Source organism: Nansenia antarctica (assembly GCF_963989245.1).
Source record: "Nansenia antarctica genome assembly, chromosome: 1".
Classification (NCBI taxonomy): Eukaryota; Metazoa; Chordata; class Actinopteri; order Argentiniformes; family Microstomatidae; genus Nansenia; species Nansenia antarctica.
This window is the reverse complement of record NC_137674.1, coordinates 112175033-112197532: the sequence shown is the minus strand read 5'-3', so window position 1 is coordinate 112197532 and position 22500 is coordinate 112175033. Positions and strand designations below refer to the sequence as shown.

General features: G+C 43.2%; 4 protein-coding genes across 5 annotated transcripts in view; 3 read left to right on the top strand and 1 right to left on the bottom strand.

Annotated features, from left to right (window-relative positions):
• Positions 1 to 7015, top strand: part of actl6a (actin-like 6A) — a 20958-nt gene extending 13943 nt beyond the window's left edge. For both annotated transcript variants that reach the window (XM_080550559.1, XM_080550558.1), the window contains exons 8-14: positions 747 to 836; positions 2627 to 2688; positions 3157 to 3271; positions 4130 to 4210; positions 4635 to 4730; positions 5876 to 5962; positions 6397 to 7015. In XM_080550559.1, the coding sequence (XP_080406685.1) occupies positions 747 to 836; positions 2627 to 2688; positions 3157 to 3271; positions 4130 to 4210; positions 4635 to 4730; positions 5876 to 5962; positions 6397 to 6477 (612 nt within the window). In that variant the 3' untranslated portion in view covers positions 6478 to 7015. The remainder of the gene's footprint in view (positions 1 to 746; positions 837 to 2626; positions 2689 to 3156; positions 3272 to 4129; positions 4211 to 4634; positions 4731 to 5875; positions 5963 to 6396) is intronic.
• Positions 7016 to 7753: 738 nt separating this feature from the next.
• On the bottom strand, positions 7754 to 10717 carry mrpl47 (mitochondrial ribosomal protein L47; the record flags this gene model as incomplete). The annotated part of the gene is made up of 7 exons (XM_080543844.1): positions 7754 to 7950; positions 8424 to 8519; positions 8667 to 8797; positions 9306 to 9402; positions 9504 to 9564; positions 10050 to 10198; positions 10584 to 10717. The coding sequence occupies 7 exons, from the start codon at positions 10715 to 10717 to the stop codon at positions 7839 to 7841; spliced, it is 780 nt and encodes a 259-aa protein (XP_080399970.1). The 3' UTR covers positions 7754 to 7838.
• A 513-nt stretch (positions 10718 to 11230) lies between these two features.
• On the top strand, positions 11231 to 16564 carry ndufb5 (NADH:ubiquinone oxidoreductase subunit B5). The gene is made up of 6 exons (XM_080535621.1): positions 11231 to 11357; positions 12606 to 12691; positions 13185 to 13251; positions 13437 to 13498; positions 15090 to 15196; positions 16373 to 16564. The coding sequence occupies exons 1-6, from the start codon at positions 11240 to 11242 to the stop codon at positions 16491 to 16493; spliced, it is 561 nt and encodes a 186-aa protein (XP_080391747.1). The 5' UTR covers positions 11231 to 11239; the 3' UTR covers positions 16494 to 16564.
• Positions 16565 to 18659: 2095 nt separating this feature from the next.
• Positions 18660 to 22500, top strand: part of usp13 (ubiquitin specific peptidase 13) — a gene marked incomplete at both ends in the record, with an annotated part of 58702 nt that continues 54861 nt past the window's right edge. Inside the window, 2 exons of the mRNA XM_080530197.1 lie at positions 18660 to 18770; positions 20957 to 21082. Of these exons, the coding sequence (XP_080386323.1) occupies positions 18660 to 18770; positions 20957 to 21082 (237 nt within the window). The remainder of the gene's footprint in view (positions 18771 to 20956; positions 21083 to 22500) is intronic.

The following is a 22500-nucleotide window of genomic DNA, read 5'->3' as shown; positions in this document are numbered from 1 at the left end:
TCGTTATATTACAAAGGGGATTTTATGAGGTGTATATATATATATAAATGCAAATGTATATGCATGCATGCAACATTAATGTCATTGTTTGATGATTGACCAATACAGTGGCAATGCTCTAACTCTGGTCCTTGGCTGCGATACACTGCATGCATTAGCATACGATTGACATGGGCCAGAAAATCTGGGTGAACAAAAGCAATTTGATCAACTCTGTATCCAACGCCCTACACATTACTGCTGTGTCACTGAAATTCTCCTTCTTCTTCTCACACGATTGAACCCAATTGAACTGCTGAAACGAAATGCAATGCATGTTACCTTATGGCCAAATTAAAACAAATAAATCCAAAAAGAAAAGGCATAAATAAGAATATGCCCTGGAAGATACCCTGATAGGGACCAGACCCCTAGGAAGACATCTTTCATTTTGATTTCTCCATCTCCACTGTCTGTCTGTCCATCTTCATCATTACGCTGCCTCACCTCCCTCATGTATCACCCCATCCTCCTCCTCCGCCTCCTCCTCCTCTTCCTCCTCCCCCTCCTCCTCTTCCTCCTCCCCCTCCTCCTCTTACTCCCCCTCCTCCTCCTCCCCCTCCCCCCCTCCTCCTCCTCCTCCCCCCCTCCTCCTCCTCCCCCCCCCCTCCTCCTCCTCCCCCTCCTCTTCCTCCCCCTCCTCTTCCTCCCCCTCCTCTTCCTCCATGGTGAATACACACTGCCAACCTCAGCGTTTCTCTTTGCAGGATACGGTACGTGAGGGCGCCCCCGCCAGCTGGAAAAAGAAGGAGAAACTACCTTCGGTCACACGCTCCTGGCACAACTACATGTGTAACGTAAGACATAGAAACTACCCCAGTTATAAACTACCCCAGTATAAACTACCTCAGGTCACAACTAACGGCCCTTAGGAGGCAGGAGCCTATCTCCTGTTTCAGTAGCGTGAGGCGGCTTGATGAACAAGTACACCCCTGGACATGACGCTGGTATGTACGCAGGGTCTTACCCCTAATCCAGCGTGATCATATACCTCTGCAGTGTTTCCTCCAGGAATTTTTACATTGGTGGCGGATAGCCCTGACCGCGCGCTAGGCGCGCGATATTTCATCAGCTATAATATAATACGAAGTAGGCTTACATGAGCACAAAAGCGGCTAACGTTACTGATTAACTGTTTACTGTAGTGCAGAGAGATGGTAGTCGTAGGCGGCGTATCAAATGACAAAGCTAAACGTTTAATGAAGGACATGAACTCTTACCTTTGATGACACCCACATCAGCCCTGTTTTCACGTACTTCTCCCGTGTGTCTCTGAAGGTCCAAATGTTCCCTGAATTTTAGCTGCATGTTTTTCCAGCATGTAATTCCGTTGTCAATAAAAAAATAGTCTCCCCTTCTTTTCCCCTTGACAATCCTGTGTCGTTGCTAAAGTGACGGCACATAAGAATAGTTTTTTGACTTGCTAATGTCTGCTGATACACCAACACAGCTAGCCGATGCTGATGGCTCTCCCGCTGTAGTTGTAGTTGTAGCTGGTGGTGGTGGTACCCCGCCATAAACGCTGTTAGCTGATCCACCACCTAGCTTCTTTGGTCCTGCCAGCCATGCAGTTTCGGGTCGCTCATAGCCACTGCTAGCTTCAGCAATGTTTGAAGTGTCTGGGACATCTTTTTTCTTGAAAAATCCATCCATCTGTCGCTGTCTTCGTTTAATTTTTCGAAGAAGCTCTCTGGACTGCAGCTGCTCCCGCGTTAGCATTAGCATCCATTTTTTCTTCTACCTTCTCACCGTCACGAGCTCAAATGACACTTGTCGGCCGATCTAACTCTTAACACTCACTTACAGGACTTCTGACACCATGTCGTGTTATTCTATTAAACATACACGTGAGTCCTTCTGTATTTCAATGTAAGTGTCTTTATTTTAACTCGCTCTGTAAGCTCTACAATACCGGTCTCTTGTTGTCTCGTCGTAACCTGCCCACCTGACCTGGGGGGTATTCCATCAACGTCGCTAAAGGAAAATCCTGGCTTATTTTTGATAACTCTCGCGAGACCTATCAGAATATGCCTGGATATTTTTAAGAACTCTCGCGAGATTTATCAGACTAAACCTGGATTTTCCCTTTAGCGATGTTGATGGAATACCCCCCTGATGTCACTACGGTGGCCTGTACACAATAACAATAATACCACAGTTCACATTTAGACCAATCAGGAGCCCTTGTGTCACGTCGTCAACTGAATGTCATTAATCTGATTTTGGATCAGCGGTTAGAGAGAGATGGGCGTGGATTTAGGTGCACTTTTAGTCAACATCCATTATAGCGCTGATCTAGGATCAGATATATTTTAATCAGCTAAAATGTTCAGTTTATTTATTATTATTATTTTTTTTGGAGAACTTTTTTTTTTTTTTTTTTGTGGACTGAATCAATTCGTGGCGGAGGAAATTCATTCGTGGCGGCCCGCCACCAATAAATGCATGTAGAGGAAACACTGCTCTGTGTTAGTTTGTGCGTGACTGGGGAAAAAATACCTCATGTGAGTGCAAGTATGGTCGTTATTGCCGGGACATGTCAGTAAGGTGTGGACTGTTCTTATTTTTTCTGTCGCCCCGTCTCCAGACTGTGATCCAGGACTTCCAGGCTTCAGTGTTGCAGGTGTCAGACTCTCCGTATGACGAGCAGTAAGTCTGTCCAATCCATATGCTCCATTACTACCCTTTCCCACAAAACCCACCACACAACATGTGTGACACAGTCTGATCATTTGGTCCGCATGTCGGCAACCCATCAAAATGTTCGGACTTTTCTTTTGAAACACGGAAATTACGGAAATACGAATCACAACACAAACTCTCTAGTCAAGCCTAAATACTGCAACGTAATGGATTGGGTGAGTAATCCCCCACTGCTAGCTAGTTAACTAGAACACTACTTTACATTGTTAGCAGGCTCACAGAACAAGCTGTGATGGTTGACTAGCGATGTGTCATTGATCTTCAACAACGCGGAAGTGTATTGACGTTTTTTCCGAAAGAAAAGTCTGATCGTTACATCTGGATCCCGACATGAGGACCAAATGATCAGACTGTGTCACGTGTCTGGCCAGCCAGCCAGATGAGTTAAACTGTAACCAACCTTCTGTTCCTCAGAGTGGCGGCCCAGATGCCCACAGTCCACTATGAGCTGCCCAACGGCTACAACTGTGACTTTGGGGCGGAGAGACTGAAGATCCCAGAGGGTCTGTTTGACCCCTCCAACGCCAAGGTGAGAGCTCACTCTCTTTTTTAGTTTTTAAGGGTTCTTTTAAAAGCGCGGGGCAGACCCACTCTTATATTTTCATTTGTCTTGGATAGAGACAGTGGAGCAGGGCATAGGCCGGATTCGAACCCTTGCCGACGTGGGAATAATAATTATAATAATAATAATAATAATATATAATAATATGCGTATAATGTAGGCCATGGTGCTAGACCACTGGACCACCCCAGGCCACGGTGCTAGACCACTGGACCACCCCAGGCCATGGTGCTAGACCCCTGGACCACCCTAGGCCATGGTGCTAGACCACTGGACCACCCCAGGCCATGGTGCTAGACCACTGGACCACCCCAGGCCATGGTGCTAGACCACTGGACCACCCCAGGCCATGATGCTAGACCCCTGGACCACCCTAGGCCATGGTGCTAGACCACTGGACCACCCCAGGCCATGGTGCTAGACCACTGGACCACCCCAGGCCATGGTGCTAGACCACTGGACCACCCCACCCCAGGCCATGGTGCTAGACCACCGGACCACCCCAGACCATGGTGCTAGACCACTGGACCACCCCAGGCCATGGTACCAGACCACCGGACCACCCCAGACCATGGTGCTAGACCACTGGACCACCCTAGGCCATGGTGCTAGACCACTGGACCACCCCAGGCCATGGTGCTAGACCACTGGACCACCCCAGACCATGGTGCTAGACCACCGGACCACCCCAGGCCATGGTGCTAGACCACTGGACCACCCCAGGCCACCATAAACCCTCTTGTTTGACCAGTCCTTAATTAAAGTACTCTATTTCGTCAGAAGCGTCTGTGTTCCTCTAACCCTCTGTCCCGTCCTCCTCCTCAGGGCCTCTCTGGCAACACCATGCTGGGGGTCGGCCACGTGGTCACTACCAGTGTGGGGATGTGTGACATCGACATCCGGCCGGTGAGTAGAACCCACAACAGGACCGCCATTTTACCTGTTATGGCTAATAGGCTAATATCTGTGTTTTTATGTTACATAATTGTATAGATACTTAGTACAAAATAAGCAGCGTATGTAACATATTTAGAGTTATTGAGGTGTTGATGTCATGACTGACATGCATACCACGATTGTCTGTTGTCTATTTATTTAATGTTTTGTCTGAGGTTGTCTATTGTGCACTTCCTTGTTTTTGTCATGTGTGTGCTGCAGAGATTAATATGCTGTACTGAGAACACATTCCACCGGCGTTGGTCGTGTGGCTAATAAACGATCTATCTATATATCTATCTATCTATCTTGATGTTCAAGTTATGGCTGAAAATGTATCTTTGGCGGCTATGCTAAAGAGATGCTAAGGGCTGACCTTTGACCTGTGTTGCAGGGTCTCTACGGCAGCGTGGTGGTCACGGGGGGCAACACGCTCATCAACGGCTTCACTGACAGACTCAACAGAGAGCTCTCTCAGAAGACCCCCCCGGTGAGCACTGGCCATTAGTGTATACATTACTGTATTATTATTCTATATAATTATAATAGTAATAAAGTAATAATGGTGTACCGTGTCTTCTCCTGTCAGAGTATGAGGCTGAAGCTGATCTATATAATAATAATAATGTTGTACCGTGTCTCTCCTCCTATCAGAGTATGAGGCTGAAGTTGATCTATATAATAATAATAATGTTGTACCGTGTCTCTCCTCCTATCAGAGTATGAGGCTGAAGCTGATCTATGTAATAATAATAATGTTGTACCGTGTCTCTCCTCCTATCAGAGTATGAGGCTGAAGCTGATCTATATAATAATAATAATAATGTTGTACCGTGTCTCTCCTCCTATCAGAGTATGAGGCTGAAGCTGATCTATATAATAATAATAATGGTGTCTCGTGTCTCTCCTCCTATCAGAGTATGAGGCTGAAGTTGATCTATATAATAATAATAATGTTGTACCGTGTCTCTCCTCCTATCAGAGTATGAGGCTGAAGCTGATCTATGTAATAATAATAATGTTGTACCGTGTCTCTCCTCCTATCAGAGTATGAGGCTGAAGCTGATCTATATAATAATAATAATGGTGTACCGTGTCTCTCCTCCTATCAGAGTATGAGGCTGAAGTTGATCTATATAATAATAATAATGGTGTCTCGTGTCTCTCCTCCTATCAGAGTATGAGGCTGAAGCTGATCTATATAATAATAATAATAATGTTGTACCGTGTCTCTCCTCCTATCAGAGTATGAGGCTGAAGCTGATCTATATAATAATAATAATGGTGTCTCGTGTCTCTCCTCCTATCAGAGTATGAGGCTGAAGCTGATCTATATAATAATAATAATGGTGTCTCGTGTCTCTCCTCCTATCAGAGTATGAGGCTGAAGTTGATCTATATAATAATAATAATGGTGTCTCGTGTCTCTCCTCCTATCAGAGTATGAGGCTGAAGTTGATCTATATAATAATAATAATGGTGTCTCGTGTCTCTCCTCCTATCAGAGTATGAGGCTGAAGTTGATCTATATAATAATAATAATGGTGTCTCGTGTCTCTCCTCCTATCAGAGTATGAGGCTGAAGTTGATCTATATAATAATAATAATGGTGTCTCGTGTCTCTCCTCCTATCAGAGTATGAGGCTGAAGCTGATCGCCAACAACACCACCGTGGAGCGCCGCTTCAGCGCCTGGATAGGAGGATCCATCCTAGCCTCTCTGGTGAGGCCTGTCAATCACACCTGTCAATCACAGCTCCTCCTGTCAATCACAGCTCTTCCTGTCAATCACACCTGTCAATCACACCTGTCAACCACACCTGTCAATCACAGCTGTTGGTTCTACTGTATATAACACTGTCTATAACACGGCTTTTAGATCAGATTCAACTTTGTCATTGAACAGAGCACAAGTACTGAGAGAACCAAATGTAGTTGGTGCACACGCCCCCCCCCCCCAGGGAGAACAGACCTCTGGGCACAGGGGTCACCCATCTACATGGCCCCTGGAGCAGTTAGGGGTTAAGTGCCTTGCTCAAGGGCACAGCGCCAGTGGTAGGCAGCTTAGATATGATGCCAGCTCACGTGTTCCTAATAAAGTGTTAAGTGAGGTTAGGTTCATATTGTTAAAAACAAAGTGATCTTTTCCTCTCCCAGGGAACCTTCCAGCAGATGTGGATCTCGAAACAGGAGTACGAGGAGGGCGGCAAGCAGTGTGTGGACAGGAAGTGCCCGTGATAGACAGGAAGTGCCCGTTCTACCACCTCCAGGACACCAACAACAACAACTCATCTAGTTGAACCCTTTTCCGTGGACTCAGGAACACCCAAGGATGGTCTCTGTTTTTGTAGTTTCTTTATTTTTTTTTAAGTCTGTCTTCATGATTTTATGTAGAAAAACATTGAATTTAATCAACTGTCAAATATTCCATTGCCATTAAGAGGAGAAAGAAAAAAGATCCTTTGAACCCTGTGATGATACTGTCTGTTCTATGACTTGATATGTTGATATCCATCCTGTTTGTGGGGTTAAGACTGTTTTAGTGTACCGGTATGTACATTATCCAATGTTTTGTTGTGGGTGAATAACGTTGTCTTCAATGCCTTTGTTTGTTCTTGGGTAGTCAGTGAGCTTGTTCAAGGTGATCAGTGGACTATGCCGTTGAGTTATTGTCAGTAAGCTACACTCTGGACAAGGCAACTCTTTCCCTTCAAATGAAATCTGTATTTAATTTCACTTGTGTTTATATCATTGGCTATTTTGCTGTCTTTTGAAAATAAAGTCATTTTTTGTTTAGTAATTGTCCACTGTTTTGTAACACAATTTAGTCACATTGAAGTATTCTTCATCATACTAGCTTTTTTGCTTTAAGGGAGGTTTTACTTACAATGCAACCAACCAAACATGATTCACCTACAGTTTTAGCTACATTTCCACAGGGTTTTTCCATTGAAACTGAACATGTCAACTCACCAAAAGCCACTGTTGAATTAGCTTGTTGAATTAAACACAGCCCCTTTTGAATTCAACTTCTGTAGAGAAAGATTTAATTCCATCTTTTTAGAACATTTTCTTCACACAATCACACCATTTTAAACGTCATTGTGATGCAGCCAAACAAAACTGAATGTAGTGTGACAATGACTTCTCAAAAGTGTCACGTAACAGAGTTGAATTTCAGCGTCTGGAAGCTGAGAGACATTTTCAGAATCCACCGGGTCCCATAGAAACAAAAGCATGGCTAATAAATAGGTTGTACTGAGCTTAACATCCCTTCATATGGGCCGCGTTCGGAGCGTCCACGTGACTGCCTCTAGTCCAATCAAATTACTTGGTCCCTTTATTTGATTGGACAAGAGGCAGTCACATGGGAGCTCCGGCTCTCTCTGAGCTCATTTCTGAACGCTGCCAGTGTGTTAGGCTGCAGTGGCTGCATCTCCCCACAGGTGGGCACTGTCTGACAATGACTGGTGAGCAAACGCTTGTCTTTAATATAATTAGTTTTAATAGGGAATTAACCACATTTATATAAACGAATCATGATACAGGATAGTGAGCTGCTGGAGGGAGAGTGATGTTTGTTTGACGTTCCCTTCGTCTCAGGAGGAGCGGACCTTCATCTGGGGGAACTTCTCCTGGAGAACCGCTTCCTGCCGCCTCCCCAGGTTCTCCTTCCTGGTTCTAGAGCGGAGGAACTTCTCTAAACGCAGCCTGAGAGACAGACAGAAACATCACTTGTGATAACAGAAGAGACCTTTTTCCATTTTGAGCAAAGTGCAAAATAACAGCATCCACACACTCAAACACTGCAAAAAAACATAGTTTATGTTGTCAAGTCATAGACCTTCTTCAGGCATAAAGCAGAGCAGACAAGTGAATGCCGTGGTTTTAAGGGTTCAAACAACATCACTTGATTTAGCCAACGCACAACACCTGTGTCAAACATGTCACCTAGTGAAATCAAGGGAATTGTAGTCTTACATTTAGAGGACTACAAAAACATACATTTTTTGCAAGAAAAGTTAGACAACATAAATTTCCTTGCAAGAAAACATAGAATGATGCATCACATGACAAAGGGGACTGCTACATCTTTGACACTGTGAGGGAAGTTCAATGCAGGTGAGGTTGTGACACAGGTGTGGTCTCCCAGGTGAGGTTGTGACACAGGTGGGGTCTCTTACCTGAGGTGGGGCGTGACGAAGGGCGAGGCGTGGAAGCGTCTGATCTTGTATCTCTTGTTCATGTACCAGGGGATGGCGTACTCTCTAAACCGTTGCCTGGAGACAAACAAAACAAGAGATGAATGACATTCTCTGACTCAACGTCAGCGACAATATTAGGGGCGATGATATTTCTGCAAGGATAGCCTATTAAGTTAGCAGCGTATGCTAGGTTAGCAGCGTATGCTAGGTATCTGTCCATACCAGTAGACTTTCCCAAAGATGTTCTTCCTCCAGGCTCCGGGCCTCCCTTTCTCCTGTCCCGTCTGCAGCAGGCGGAGGGCGTCCTCCCTCTCCTTCACCACCGTGTCCAGTCTCTTCATAGACCTGTCAATCTAACCAGAGGCAGAGGCTACAGTTTTACATTTACATTTTACATTTTTGGCATTTAGCAGACACCTTATTCCAAAGCGACTTACAATCGATACATTCGACTAAGCAAGTGAATAATCAATCCACCAGTTGTAGCAGGAAGAGTAATCTAGCTCAGCCCCGGGGCCATTGGCAGTCGTCGTGATTGTTAATAAAATAAAAAGATTTAAATCTTAAATTTGACACTGGAGAGACAGTACAGGGGGGGCACTGGAGAGACAGTACAAGGGGGGCAATAGAAGTCTTAGGAGGCAGAGTATAGGGGAGAGGCAGGTGTCTCAGGAGACGCAGTGCTGGGGGGGTAGTGGATGTCTCAGGAGGAGCAGTTGAGGTGTAGCCTGAAGAGATGAGTCTTCAGTCTCTGACGGAAGATGGGTAGTGACTCTGCAGTTCTGACAAAGGGTACCACCTCTTGGAAGACACTTACAGTAATCACACCCATCCCTGCTTCCCTCTGTGAGTCACAGTTACCTTCTTTAACCGCTCTGGACTGGGCATCTGCATCCTCTGCCGCTTGGCCTCCTGCTCCAGGGTGAGCAGCATGTTCTTCTCCTTCAGCAGCACGTACCTTCACAAGAAAACAATGTTACTGTTGTTTATTATAGGTGAACATACAGTTTGGAGGCCAACACCGTGGTCGACTCAGTGTCACTATTATTCACCACTTACCAGAGTTTATGTAGGTCTTCGTTACTTTTTGTTCGAAGTTGTTTGGCAGTCCATGGTGCTCCTACAATCGATGACGGAAAACAATTATTATTAATTACTTTAAATCAGGGCTTCTCAAAGTAACTTACTACAGCTACTACGGAACAAAGTCAAAGACACTCCATATTATTTCATGACATGCGACTGTCATGGTGGTATTGCCTTGCAACCATGAATGCCCGTACCTGTTTAAAGCATCACTTATCCCAGTTTCTTAGTAGTATAAGAATCCATCTACTCTCCATCTTCAGAGATTTTATTCTTTGTCCGTCCCCACGAAATATCCAAAAAGCTGCTTAATATCCATACTAATTAACTGTATAGGCTACCCGTCATGACCACAGTAGACAACTCCAAACATGCCACTCCAGGTATGAAGATCATATGTATAAGCGATGCAGAAACATGTCAGAGCATTCATGGTGAATGGGTTAGGGTCGCAAGCCAATACCAAGACAGAGGAGACCCAGGAGATCGCGTGTCATGTCAACATGTCTCCATCCTCACCTGACTTGACCGAGGTTTCTCCCCAGTTCTCGGGTGTGTCGAAGAACTCGTCCAGGCCTCTCCTGGTGATGGAGGTGTGCAGCGGCCGGTACTGACCCACAATCCCAACATGACAGGTCAGGTCTTGGCTCAGGAGGGGAGCCGCGGGCCTGGTGGTAAGAGAGGCACATGAATGAATGAATGAATGAATGAATCGTTTAATGACCACACGACCTAGGTCGGTGGAATTTGTTTTCGGTACAGGTGGAACAGCTCAATACAGCAGTGTCAAAAACATACACACATTGCACATGACTATCACATGGACATGTACACACATAACCACAAGACAAGAACATAATTTACAATGTATAAAGTGCAGTACGTCTCGTCTGGCAGGGTTAGAGAGAGGTGTTGAGAGGCGGTCAGAGGTACAGAAGTGTCCTCCCCATAACAAGGCATGGATCAGACCTACATGGATTGTGATGATGCCAGCCTGCTGTGTTGTCTACGGGTTGAATGTCCTGAATCATGATGCACCGCCCAGGTTCTTACCTGAGAACAGAAGACTGTGGTTTGGTCGCTGTGAAAGTGGAGTGCTGAGCTGATAGTGACAGAGAGGAGATCCTAAAACCACTTTGAATCTGTCTGCAGAGAGTCAGAACACGTCCTACTGAGGTCGCCGCCATCTTTGCTGCCAGTCCTCCTTACCCAGAATGCATCACAAAATAAATGAACGGGATATGAATAATAACAGAAAAAATTATAATAATGAATATGATAATAGTAATAATAATACTATGAACATATACATAATATACATAACATATACATAATAAAAGAATACGAATAACATCAAATAAAATACAATAAACATAGAATAAAATAAAAAATAAGATAATAATAAAATATGCATAATGAATATGAAAATATACAATTCGTGCGATTTTCAAAATCACAAATAAATGTCAGCTAAAAAAATAAATTGTTAGCGATAGAATATCCTTTTCCCTTAGTAAATATGGCCGCTCCTGGCTTCACATGTCAAGCGAGAACGCTTTGCCCTCACTCTGCCCTCAGTAGTGATGGCTGCTCTGGCTTCACACGTCAAACGAGAACGCTTTGCCCTCACTCTGCCCTCAGTAGTGATGGCTGCTCTGGCTTCACACGTCAAACGAGAACGCTTTGCCCTCACTCTGCCCTCAGTAGTGATGGCGGGCACCAGCGTCCTCCGGTGTGTAGCAGCCTTTGCAGCCAGGCTCAGTCCTCTGAAATCTGGACTTTCTGGGGCGAACTTACTCTCCAGGGCTGTACCACGCACAGAGACAGGTAAACCAGCAACTCAGAGCTTCTAAAGTTGATAATTCCTCCCTATCTCCTGGCTATTTATGGTTATGACCTTGTGACAGGTCCTAAGGCTGGCTAGCTCCAGCTAGCCAACAGAGCCTGTTCACCCTGTCACACACACACACAGGGCTCTGGGAGGAATCACCTTTAGTTAAAAACCTAACTATTCACCATCTCATCTTTATTGTCTCTTGGCTGTTTGATGTTTTTGTCCTGTTGGGTTGTGGCTCTCTCAATGATCATGTGAATCTCAATAAACCATAGTAGAGCTAACACACACACACACACACACACACACACACACACACACACACACACACACACACACAAACACACACACAGACACAGACACACACACTTAACACACACACACACACACACACACACACACACACACACACACACACACACACACACACACTTCTTCTACCTGAACTGAACTTGAAGTTAACTACATATCAGTGACTAATCATTGTAGATCACATTGATCAGAGCGAATATGCGAATAAACAACAGGCATCTGCTAGACATAACGCGTCTATCTGCCTCCTCAGTTCTCCTGTTAAACAAACAAACTGTTCTTAGTTCCTATCTCGTGCCTATAGGTGCAGTTCAGTGACACTGTCAATGTCCTAAAAATGTTGTTACTGGGGCGGCTGTGTCTCAGGAGGTAGAGCCGCCGTCTAATGATCGCAAGGGTCTCTCACCCATCCCATAACCCATCACTGCCTCATTTTAAGTACCCCTGCTCCACTACCCCCGCTATCCCTCACCTCCGCTCTTCCTCACCCCTACCTCCTCCGTCTCTCTCCCCTCTCTCTGACTGTTAGTATTTTAATGCATCTGTATTTGCCAGTGTTTTATTGTTTTATTGTTTATTGTATTACTTAACCCCCCCCCCCCCCCCCCCAAAGAGCCATTGCTTTTTGGTCAGGCTGCATTTGCAAATAAGAATTTGTTCTTACATGTTTGCCTGGTTAAATAAAGGTTAAATAAAAAAAAGAAAATAAAAAGGTTGGCAGATCGGCGGTTCGAGCCCCGGCTGGCCACATGTCGAAGTGTCCTTGGGCAAGACACTGAACCCCAAATTGCTCCCAGTGAGCGGGCCGGCCGGCGCCTTGCATGGTAGCTTGCCGCCATTGGTGTGTGAATGTGTGTGTGAATGGGTGAATGGATAAAGGCATAGCTATATAAGTGCAGTTCATTTACCTTTTACCATTTGTTTTGCAGTGGCTGTGCGCTGGGGGGGACACGGGAAGCAGCTGTTTGTCATCAAGCCCACGGACTTCTACGACAGGAGGTTTCTGCATCTAGTGGTGAGATTAGGCCTGCTGTTACCATGGGAACCTGTATGCAGCTAGCCTGTTACCCATCTACTGTTACCATGGGAACCTGTATGCAGCTAGCCTGTTACCCATCTACTGTTACCATGGGAACCTGGATGCAGCTATTACCCATCTAATAATAATAATAATAATTATTATTAAATTAAATAAATTAAATAATAATTATTATTATTATTCATTTTAATCCAAAGCGACTTACATTGCAGTGAGTGCATACATTTTTCTGTTGGCCTATATATGGTCCCAGCTGGGAATCGAACCCACAACCTAAGCGTTGTTAAACACTATGCTCTACTGAGCAACAGAGGACCAGAGTTTCCCTAACTTAGACACCCTGGAGGAACAGGCAGGAGGAGGAGTTGTCAAAATGATTTTGGCGTGAACACATCAATAGATTTTACAGGTCTTAAAGAGCAACATGACAAAGCCCCCCCCCCCCCTCTCTCTCTCTTTCTCTTTCCAGAAATACTACGTCCTGCTCACAGGAATTCCAGTAGCTATCATCGTGACATCCGTGAATGTGTTTGTCGGTAAGTGAATATTTCAATTGTTCATAGTTTAGGCCGAATCTTTTTTGAGAGTTTTTCATTTTGATATGGAACACAAGCCTGGGATTTAACTAATCCACCAAGTAAGGATACATGAGACAGGGATGTTAAACCGTCTGAGTATATGTATGTTATATATATGGTATATGTGTTGTTTTGTGATCAAGGTGAGGCAGAGCTGTCTGAGATCCCAGAGGACTACGAGCCTGAGCACTGGGAGTATTACCAGGTATGTGTGTGTGTGTGTGTGTGTGTGTGTGTGTGTATTACCAGGTATGTGGCCGGATAACATGAGCACATAGAACACAGAGTTAACAACAGATAACATGAGCACATAGAACACAGAGTTAACAACAGATAACATGAGACACATAGAACACAGAGTTAACAACAGATAACATGACACATAGAACACAGAGTTAACAACAGATAACATGACACATAGAACACAGAGTTAACAACAGATAACATGAGCACATAGAACACAGAGTTAACAACAGATAACATGACACATAGAACACAGAGTTAACAACAGATAACATGACACATAGAACACAGAGTTAACAACAGATAACATGACACATAGAACACAGAGTTAACAACAGATAGCATGACACATAGAACACAGAGTTAACAACAGATAACATGAGCACATAGAACACAGAGTTAACAACAGATAACATGACACATAGAACACAGAGTTAACAACAGATAACATGACACATAGAACACAGAGTTAACAACAGATAACATGAGCACATAGAACACAGAGTTAACAACAGATAACATGACACATAGAACACAGAGTTAACAACAGATAACATGACACATAGAACACAGAGTTAACAACAGATAACATGACACATAGAACACAGAGTTAACAACAGATAACATGACACATAGAACGCAGAGTTAACAACAGATAACATGACACATAGAACACAGAGTTAACAACAGATAACATGACACATAGAACACAGAGTTAACAACAGATAACATGAGCACATAGAACACAGAGTTAACAACAGATAACATGAGCACATAGAACACAGAGTTAACAACAGATAACATGAGCACATAGAACACAGAGTTAACAACAGATAACATGACACATAGAACACAGAGTTAACAACAGATAACATGACACATAGAACACAGAGTCAACAACAGATAACATGACACATAGAACACAGAGTTAACAACAGATAACATGAGCACATAGAACACAGAGTTAACGAACAGGCACAGGGAACAATTAACACAGCAATGTCCAGGGGGGAGGGGGTGGCAGGTTTAGGGGAGATGGTTAGGGGAGATGGTTAGGGGTAGGGGAGGTTGTATGCTTGTCCAGGGGGGGGAGGGGGGTGGCAGGGTTCGGGGAGATGGTTAGCGGAGATGGTTAGGGGTAGTGGAGGTTGTATGCTTGTCCAGGGGGGGGAGGGGGGTGGCAGGGTTAGGGGAGATGGTTAGGGGTAGGGGAGGTTGTATGCGTGTCCAGGGGGGGGGGGGGGGGGTGGCAGGGTTAGGGGAGATGGTTAGTGGTAGGGGAGGTTGTATGCATGTCCAGGGGGGAGGGGGGTGGCAGGGTTAGGGGAGATGGTTAGGGGTACGTAAGGTTGTATGCATGGGAGAACAGGTAGGTTTTGAGGTAGGATTTAAAAGTGGAGAGTGAGGGTGAGTCTCTGAGTGGTTGAGGGAGAGAGTTCCAGAGGCGGGGTGAAAAAGCACGGTCTCTGAAGCCTCATATATTGTCAGCTGGACTTGGTTGTGATGGTGAATGTGGCCTCTCTCTCTCTGTCCCCCTCTCTCTCTCTCTGCAGCACCCCATCACTAGGTTTATCGCCCGGACCTTCTACGACTCCCCAGCCAAGGACTACGAGAAGATGATGGCTCTGATCCAGATGGAAACTGAGAAGGGAGAGATGAGGTGAGGGTCACATTAACCCCCCCCCCCCCAGCATGATCTCCAGGTTGTTTACATACTAGCTGCTTCTGAGGTGGTAAACTATATACGAGACACAAGCAACATGTTTGAGTAACTTTGAAGCACTTTGTGACAGTTTTTATTAGTAAAAAGCACTACACACATACTCATTTGATAGTTTAGCCCGGGCAGTGACTATGGAAAAGCACTTAGCTTTGAAAAGCGCTTGGTCACCGCTGTGGGAAACAGGGCTGCTGATGTCCAAGTAGTTCTGCATTACTGTACTGAAACACATTTGTTGGATGATATCATGGTCTCAAAAATATTACTTGTCTATAATAATAATAATAATAATAATAATAATTATAGCTTTATTTGAAGAGCACTTTTCTAAACAAGGTTACAAAGTTCTACTAAACAATTAACACTAAATAAACAATTGAGCACTTTGAGCTGCAACGTTTGCAGGAAAAGTGCTATACAAATAAAAAGTTATTATTATTATTATTATTAATAGAAGATATCATAGAAATATATCAGCGTATGTACAATTCCAAACAGAAAGAAAAGCAACATTCAAATAATACACATCATTGAGAATCAGGCAAGTCATTGAAAAGTTATTAAAACTGACTAATACATATATATTATATATGAATGAATGATGAATGAATGAATGAATGGACTTTATTGTCATTGCTACAGTACAGGTACCAAACAACGAAATTTAGGAGGGGTGGCTCCCCTGGTGTTAGGAAAGGAAAAGAAAAAAAAGGAAGAAAAAAAAATCACAAGAAGGGAAGGAGCTGGTTTACATAAATAAAGGCTATGTACACTATCCACTGTACTATACTGCACAGATAGTCAACTAGGGTTGTCATATTGCACAATAGTATTGTTTCACGTTATTTAAAGTGTCAGTTTGCAGGCTTGAAATGCAAACTGTATATATATAAATATATATAATATTTCTAAGAATAGACAATGTTACACAATAATACTTACACATGTAGATAAAAGAACAACAATATATAAACTAAATGCATGTTTAAAGAGAGGTAGCTCTTAAAAGAAGACACAGTTTGCTATATGACTCCTCGCTTCAAATAAGACCTTACTTCATGTGTTGTTGCCGAGGAGAGTGTGTTGACATGTTGTGTGTCTTGTGTGTGTCTGCAGACTGAAACAGATGGAGGTTCGTAAACACATGAGGGAGAAGGGAGACGGGCCGTGGTTCCATCATGAGACCATGGACAAGAACCTGATCGACTACAGCATCAAGTCAACACCCGACAACTAACCAGTCTAACACCTACGGTCTCCAGTCCAAACTGTCAACATCATATGTTGATGAATTGTTTGTCTTTTTTTTTTTTTGCTCTTCATGGATAAATAAAGTATATATCCTGTATCTATAAAGCTGTGTCTGTCTCTTAGTGTTTAATATTTGTAATAAATGTTATTTTGAGGTCCACAATGAACCCACATAACAGTGTGAGATGCCAGGTTAGTTGCGAAGAGGTTGTCATGTCCACTAGATGGCGCTACTGAGGAGAGAGAAAATGACTTTAGTGGAGTATGGGTTGGACATTTGACAGGATACACAACTACTACTGTGGGGATGCAGGGCTACAGTAGTGTACACATGTTGAACACCTTACTCCTTACTCTAACCCCAGCAAGAAGTAATCATGAGAACACGAGAATCCTGAGTCACTGTCGACAAATAAACTCATTTGAACTATTTGTCATCATAAAAACAATGTAGGGGTGGAATTCCACGGCTGCACTAATATTGCCAGTATATATATATATATATATTGTTGTTGTTTGTTTGTCTATTTTTTAGACAGATTACATGTATCATACATCATCATACATCACACAATACAAGTATTGCAATTATAAAGGCATAACTTGTTCCTAATATTGTATAACATTCTGAATTTGATAGGCCAATTTAATGTTTTCCAGGTAATAGGCTATAGCACTCATACTGTAATCTCTTTATAATAATAATAATAATAATAATAATAATTCATTGTATTTATATAACGCTTTTCCGGGACTCAAAGACGCTGTTTATAAATGTTATATGCCTGTGTAACAGGTTAAGGAATGAGTGATATTTTTGTAACCTTTCATTTTATATTTTGTGGTTAGGTAAGTTTTATTTCACCCAAATCTGGTATTGTTCATTGTAATTAGTAGGTATTCGGAGGTGTGTGTGTAGTTGCGCCCCCTAGGGGGCAGTGACGGCTATAGGCTGCATATTCCGCGTTTCTCTCAGTCTAACTTCTATGAGACGGAGAGAGGTACGTGTCTACAGGAGTGCAATGTAAACTTATAACATACCTGTCGTAACTTTAATTTGAGTGCACATGAGAAGTTGTACATGCATTTAAGGATGAGTGCACATAAATTCTGTCATGTTGTATCGAAAACATTGGTGTTTTGAGCGTTTTAGAGACTTTCATTTAGCTAACCTCGTGCGTGGTTCATTTTTCTGTACGCTAGCGCTCATCACTGTTCTCCGTGTCAGTTAGCTGATTGATTGATTGATTGATTGAAAACTTTATTAGAAGATTTGCAGAAGTAGGTACATGAAAGTACATATTACATACAAGGTCAACTAACAGGATAAAAACCCAAGAAAGCCACTGGCTTATTTCAATTGGGGTCCTTGATTCTCAATTCATCGTAAATGAATTGTTGTAAATGAAATGTTTCTTTATAGGTTGACTCGTGCTGAGAAGACACCTACATGTTTTGATGTTTCATCATTCATGACAACATTATTTTTGTGTACATTATACAGATTAAAAGTGCCTAAAGTTCACATCAGCGTCCTGTCATCGGTCAGCACAGAACACAACGCAGGTAGTCGACTCGAGACAGACCGAGCCGGTTACACCTGCAGTATGCCTATTATTATTATTATTATTATTATTATTATTATTATTATTATTATTATTATTATTATTATTATTATTATTAATATTATTATTATAATATTATTATTATTATTATTATTATTATACGCGTTCAATCTACGATTTCAATTGGGATTAGCAGTTCAGGGGAGCCATAGTAAGGGGGTGTAGACAGACATCTGTGGGTGGTGGATTGATCAATTCCGTGGGTGGGTCCCTGCCTGTAGTAGCGTCATGGTCAGTACAGCGATCCACTATTCCTGCACAAGTCACGCTGTTGGAACATCAATTATGTTTCCTTTCCAAAGCCTTTGCAGCCTCTGAAGACATATATATATTTTGGGTCTTTTTTAATGTGTTTTTCTATTAGTTCACCCCACTCCGTTGAAATGTTTCCATCGTCATCTCCTCCGTCGCTGGAGGAATGTGGAGCCCGAACGATGTAAAAATAGCCCCTCATCTCCCCTCCTCTCCTGCCAGGCTGCTCGCTGTGAGTCCTGCAGCATAGTGGTGTGAGCAGCAGACATGCGAAGATGGCTACAGATCTAGGAGAGCTTCTGGTCCCGTACATGCCCACCGTCAGAGTGCCCAGAACAGGCGACAGGGTCTTCAAGAGCGAGTGTGCCTTTTCCTACGACTCTCCCGTAAGTGCGCCTTCCTTATAATAAACCTTTATTATAAGGGAGCGTTTTGTGCGTGTGTTCGCGAGCTGTCAACTCCGTCCTGTCTCTGCTGCTGCTCTGCTCTTAACACACGTGAATAACCTGTATGTATGTGCAGTTATGGGAGGGGGGGGGGGGGGGGGGGGGGGGTTGGGGGGTTGGGGGGGGATCCCCATGATGACCAGCTACCATTCTCTTGAACTTTAAGCACCGAGGAGTCTGAAATAAATAATGAATTGTTGTGTTTACATCTGGTGGAACTGGGGGACTTCCTTTGTTAAAGGGGCACAATTATGTACGTGGGTGTCTGTCACCTCCTAGTAAATTAACCCACGACCACCTGCATGAGAGCTTTTGTTATTCCAGATCTGTACTGCTTATTTGTGCGATATATCGGCTCCTCGTGTGCTGTCCCTGTGTTTGGCCAGCTGAGACTCATGATCAAGTTAATTGGGGGAGAGTGTGATCACTGGGAATTAATTAGGTTGTCGGTATTGGACAGTCTTCTAGATTGGCATTATGGCAAACACAACATACCAAAAAAATAAAAGCGGTGTTTTGCGCACTCATATTTTATTACATTTTTTACAATCGACAGAGTTTAAAGCCATGCGCCTTGTGCCCATTTTACGCACCGCGCTCCAGGAGTTGGAGTCATTCTGGACTGAGTGTAGGTTAGGTTACTACTAACTAACACAACTTTCTCCTCCACCAACCGCTTTTTAAAAAAAAACATTCTTTATTAAAGCCGTTTTCTAAGAGTGACTCAGCTGTCTGGAGTTCATCATGTCAGCCTGAAGACTAGAGGTTATTTTTATCCCGCCCTGTTGAGGCTCATGTGTCACTCCGAGGCTGCTGAGCTACTTAAATGTTTGTCACAACGAGTTTTAGGAGGCCCTATTCTCAATGCAGACACGCTAGGATGAAGAGGGGGGTTATTTGTGTGATTATATTTTTTGTTATACCTTAAAAGCCTCTCTGTGTCCAGTTAGAGTCTTGGCCTACAAGGTGTCCGTTGGAGAGCTTGGGTGAAGACTTTGTAACTGTCGGGCCTGTTTACGCAAGTCACATTGTCAGATAAGCTACATTGGGGGGCAACAGTTAATGATAAACCACATGTTTGGCATAGTCCTCAAAGATTACAGTCTTGCACTGATGCGATGTATCAAGGTGGGAGCTGATTGTAGCGTTATTGTTTATTGCTTATTGAGAATAAGGCTGTGGATAGTGAACGCACGCACAGTTTACTGCACATGTGCAGTAGAGTAGTCCATGCACCTGTGACCTGCCACCTGACATGCTCCTGCAACTGGTCAAACCCCCCACCCCCACCCCCACCCCCAGACCAGTGCATTGACCCCGGATATCATTACTCGGTGATATCATGTCAATTAATGATGTACATTTGTCATTCCTTATTTCAGTCCCTGCAAAAGAAAGTCCACTTTAGAAAACACCACAACCTTAACTTTCTATACGTTGGTTAGGGTTAGGGTTAGTATACGTTGGTTAACATTGGCTCAGTTTACTGAGATACTGTTGGCTGCCTTTTGACACAGAGTTACCGTTAATAAACCAGTATACGCTTGGAAAAAGATGGTTGTGATACAATGTCTGAAGGAGAACTATTGTTGGTTGTTGTGCCTCCTTTCATGATGGGTCTATGAAAATACAATTGGTTGATATAAATCCTATAATCCTATAGTTTGCACTGTTTGGATTTTACACTTATTTTTGGTAATGCTTAATTGTCCTTTTACCACTGGCATTTACTATATATCGTAGTAATAACAACATTGTGTTAACATGTTGTTACATAGTAGTTCATGTCTTTGTAATCGCACAATAATGGAGTTTTTCTTTTATTGTTATGAAAGTGCAACTGTTTCACTTGTCAATCACTTTGTAACAACATGTAATTTAACCTTTATTTATCCAGCCTATAGTCTCGTCGAGATCAAATCTGTTTTTCAGGAGACTTGGTTATTAGTACATTCATACAGTATTACTACTAGTGATAGCTTTGTTACTACACACACATAGTGCTCCTACCCATGTGCTACATCCTGTTTTGACTTCAAGGCACTCTCACTCATGGTGCTGGCTGTTAACTAAAGGCTGTTCACTAAGCTGTTCACTAAAGCCATTTGTTGTGTTTGTGTCTGCAGGAGTCTGAGGGGGGCTTGTATGTGTGTATGAACACATTCCTGGGCTTTGGAAGGGAACATGTGGAGAGACATTACCGTAAGACTGGACAGAGCGTCTACATGCACCTGAAACGGCACGTCAAAGAGGTAAGAGTCCTAACGACCCTCCCTGACCCTGCTGTGTTTACATGTACAGTCTGCTGTATTTCAGTTAGTTAATTCGTCAAATTATGATGGTATTAGAAACAACCTTTTGTTTCTGTTTGTTATTAGTGAACGGTAGAATCAACAATTTATTAAATGCAAGCACAATAGACGTTGCCATATTTTGGCTATTTTGAGGCAACAAAACCTTACTGTTTTGATGCTGTTGTAGTTGGTGTCTTCCTGCACTGCAAAAAGTAAATCTAAGGAAGATGTAATATCTTAAATAAAGGCAATATATGCAGGGGTGCACATAACTTTTTGGCGCCAGTGCTCAGAGGAGCACCTAGGGATGCTGCTTGGTGCTCCCCGAGCTCGCGAGTCACGACCCGTCCCACAGGATGGATGAAAAAGGGATACATGGATAACTTATATTAGCAAAACGACATTTGTTCATAAATAAAGATGAACGAACAAATGATTGTGTGCAAAACAAAAGAAACAAATGCAAAATCAAATGACTGCTCTTTAAGCATGAAAGTCTGTCAGACTCCTTTAAACACAATGAAATCAACTGACATCTCTTTAAGCACTAACTGAATGTCTGTTCTTTAAACACAATGAAATCAACTGACATCTCTTTAAGCACTGCTCTGTTCTGTAAACACTGAAATCAACTTTTCAACAAAAAGTTACAGCCTAAGCATTTATTTATGCTACAAGCTTAATCATCATCATCACTGCTCTCTTGACTGCTGTAAATGATCACTGTCCTCTATTTCAACCATGGTAGAGGATGTTGGAGGCTATCACTTTAAATAGCTCATTATTTTGATTGTGCAACAAAGTTTTTTTTTTCTTCTTCTAATAGAATTCCCAACCATATCCTGGGTCAGGGGTCTAGGTGCGATAATGACGCTGTAAAACAAACGTCTGAACGTTTGAAAGCTTCAGAGAAAAGAAACGTGAAGTCCCTTGGTGTTGTTTTTCCTTTTAGCGACGAGTCGTTCGGGACTGAATTTTCACGTGGCGGCGTGATAACCGTGCGATACGCGATACGCGGAATGAAAGTACGTGTTACGATACTTTCCGAATGTTTTCGTGAGGGGAGTCGCCGTGGTCGTCGTCGGTCGACTGTTGTGATGGATTTACTCGTCGGGCCTTCGGCTGAGGGGACGGCAAATAAGTATATATAAGGAAGTAAATTTGTCTCCCAGCGCTTCCAGCTGTTGGTGCGCAAGAGCGCCTTCATACAGCTGATCTGCCGCGCAGCATGCATTTTGGCGACGCATGCGCACTGGCGCACCAGTTATGTGCACCCCTGAATATATGCTTGTTTTTTATCTGACTGCACTAGTTTTGATCTTAAAACTGGCTTATTTTAAGTAATATTTCCTCCATTTCATTGCATTTTAGAGGGG

Bases quoted from the DNA above. Each gene is read 5' to 3' on its own strand.
- ndufb5 (XM_080535621.1), top strand. From the start codon at position 11,240: ATGGCGGGCACCAGCGTCCTCCGGTGTGTAGCAGCCTTTGCAGCCAGG. The intron at 13,252-13,436 runs GTAAGTGAATAT...TTTGTGATCAAG, and splicing joins ATCCGTGAATGTGTTTGTCG to GTGAGGCAGAGCTGTCTGAG. The intron at 15,197-16,372 runs GTGAGGGTCACA...GTGTGTCTGCAG, and splicing joins ACTGAGAAGGGAGAGATGAG to ACTGAAACAGATGGAGGTTC.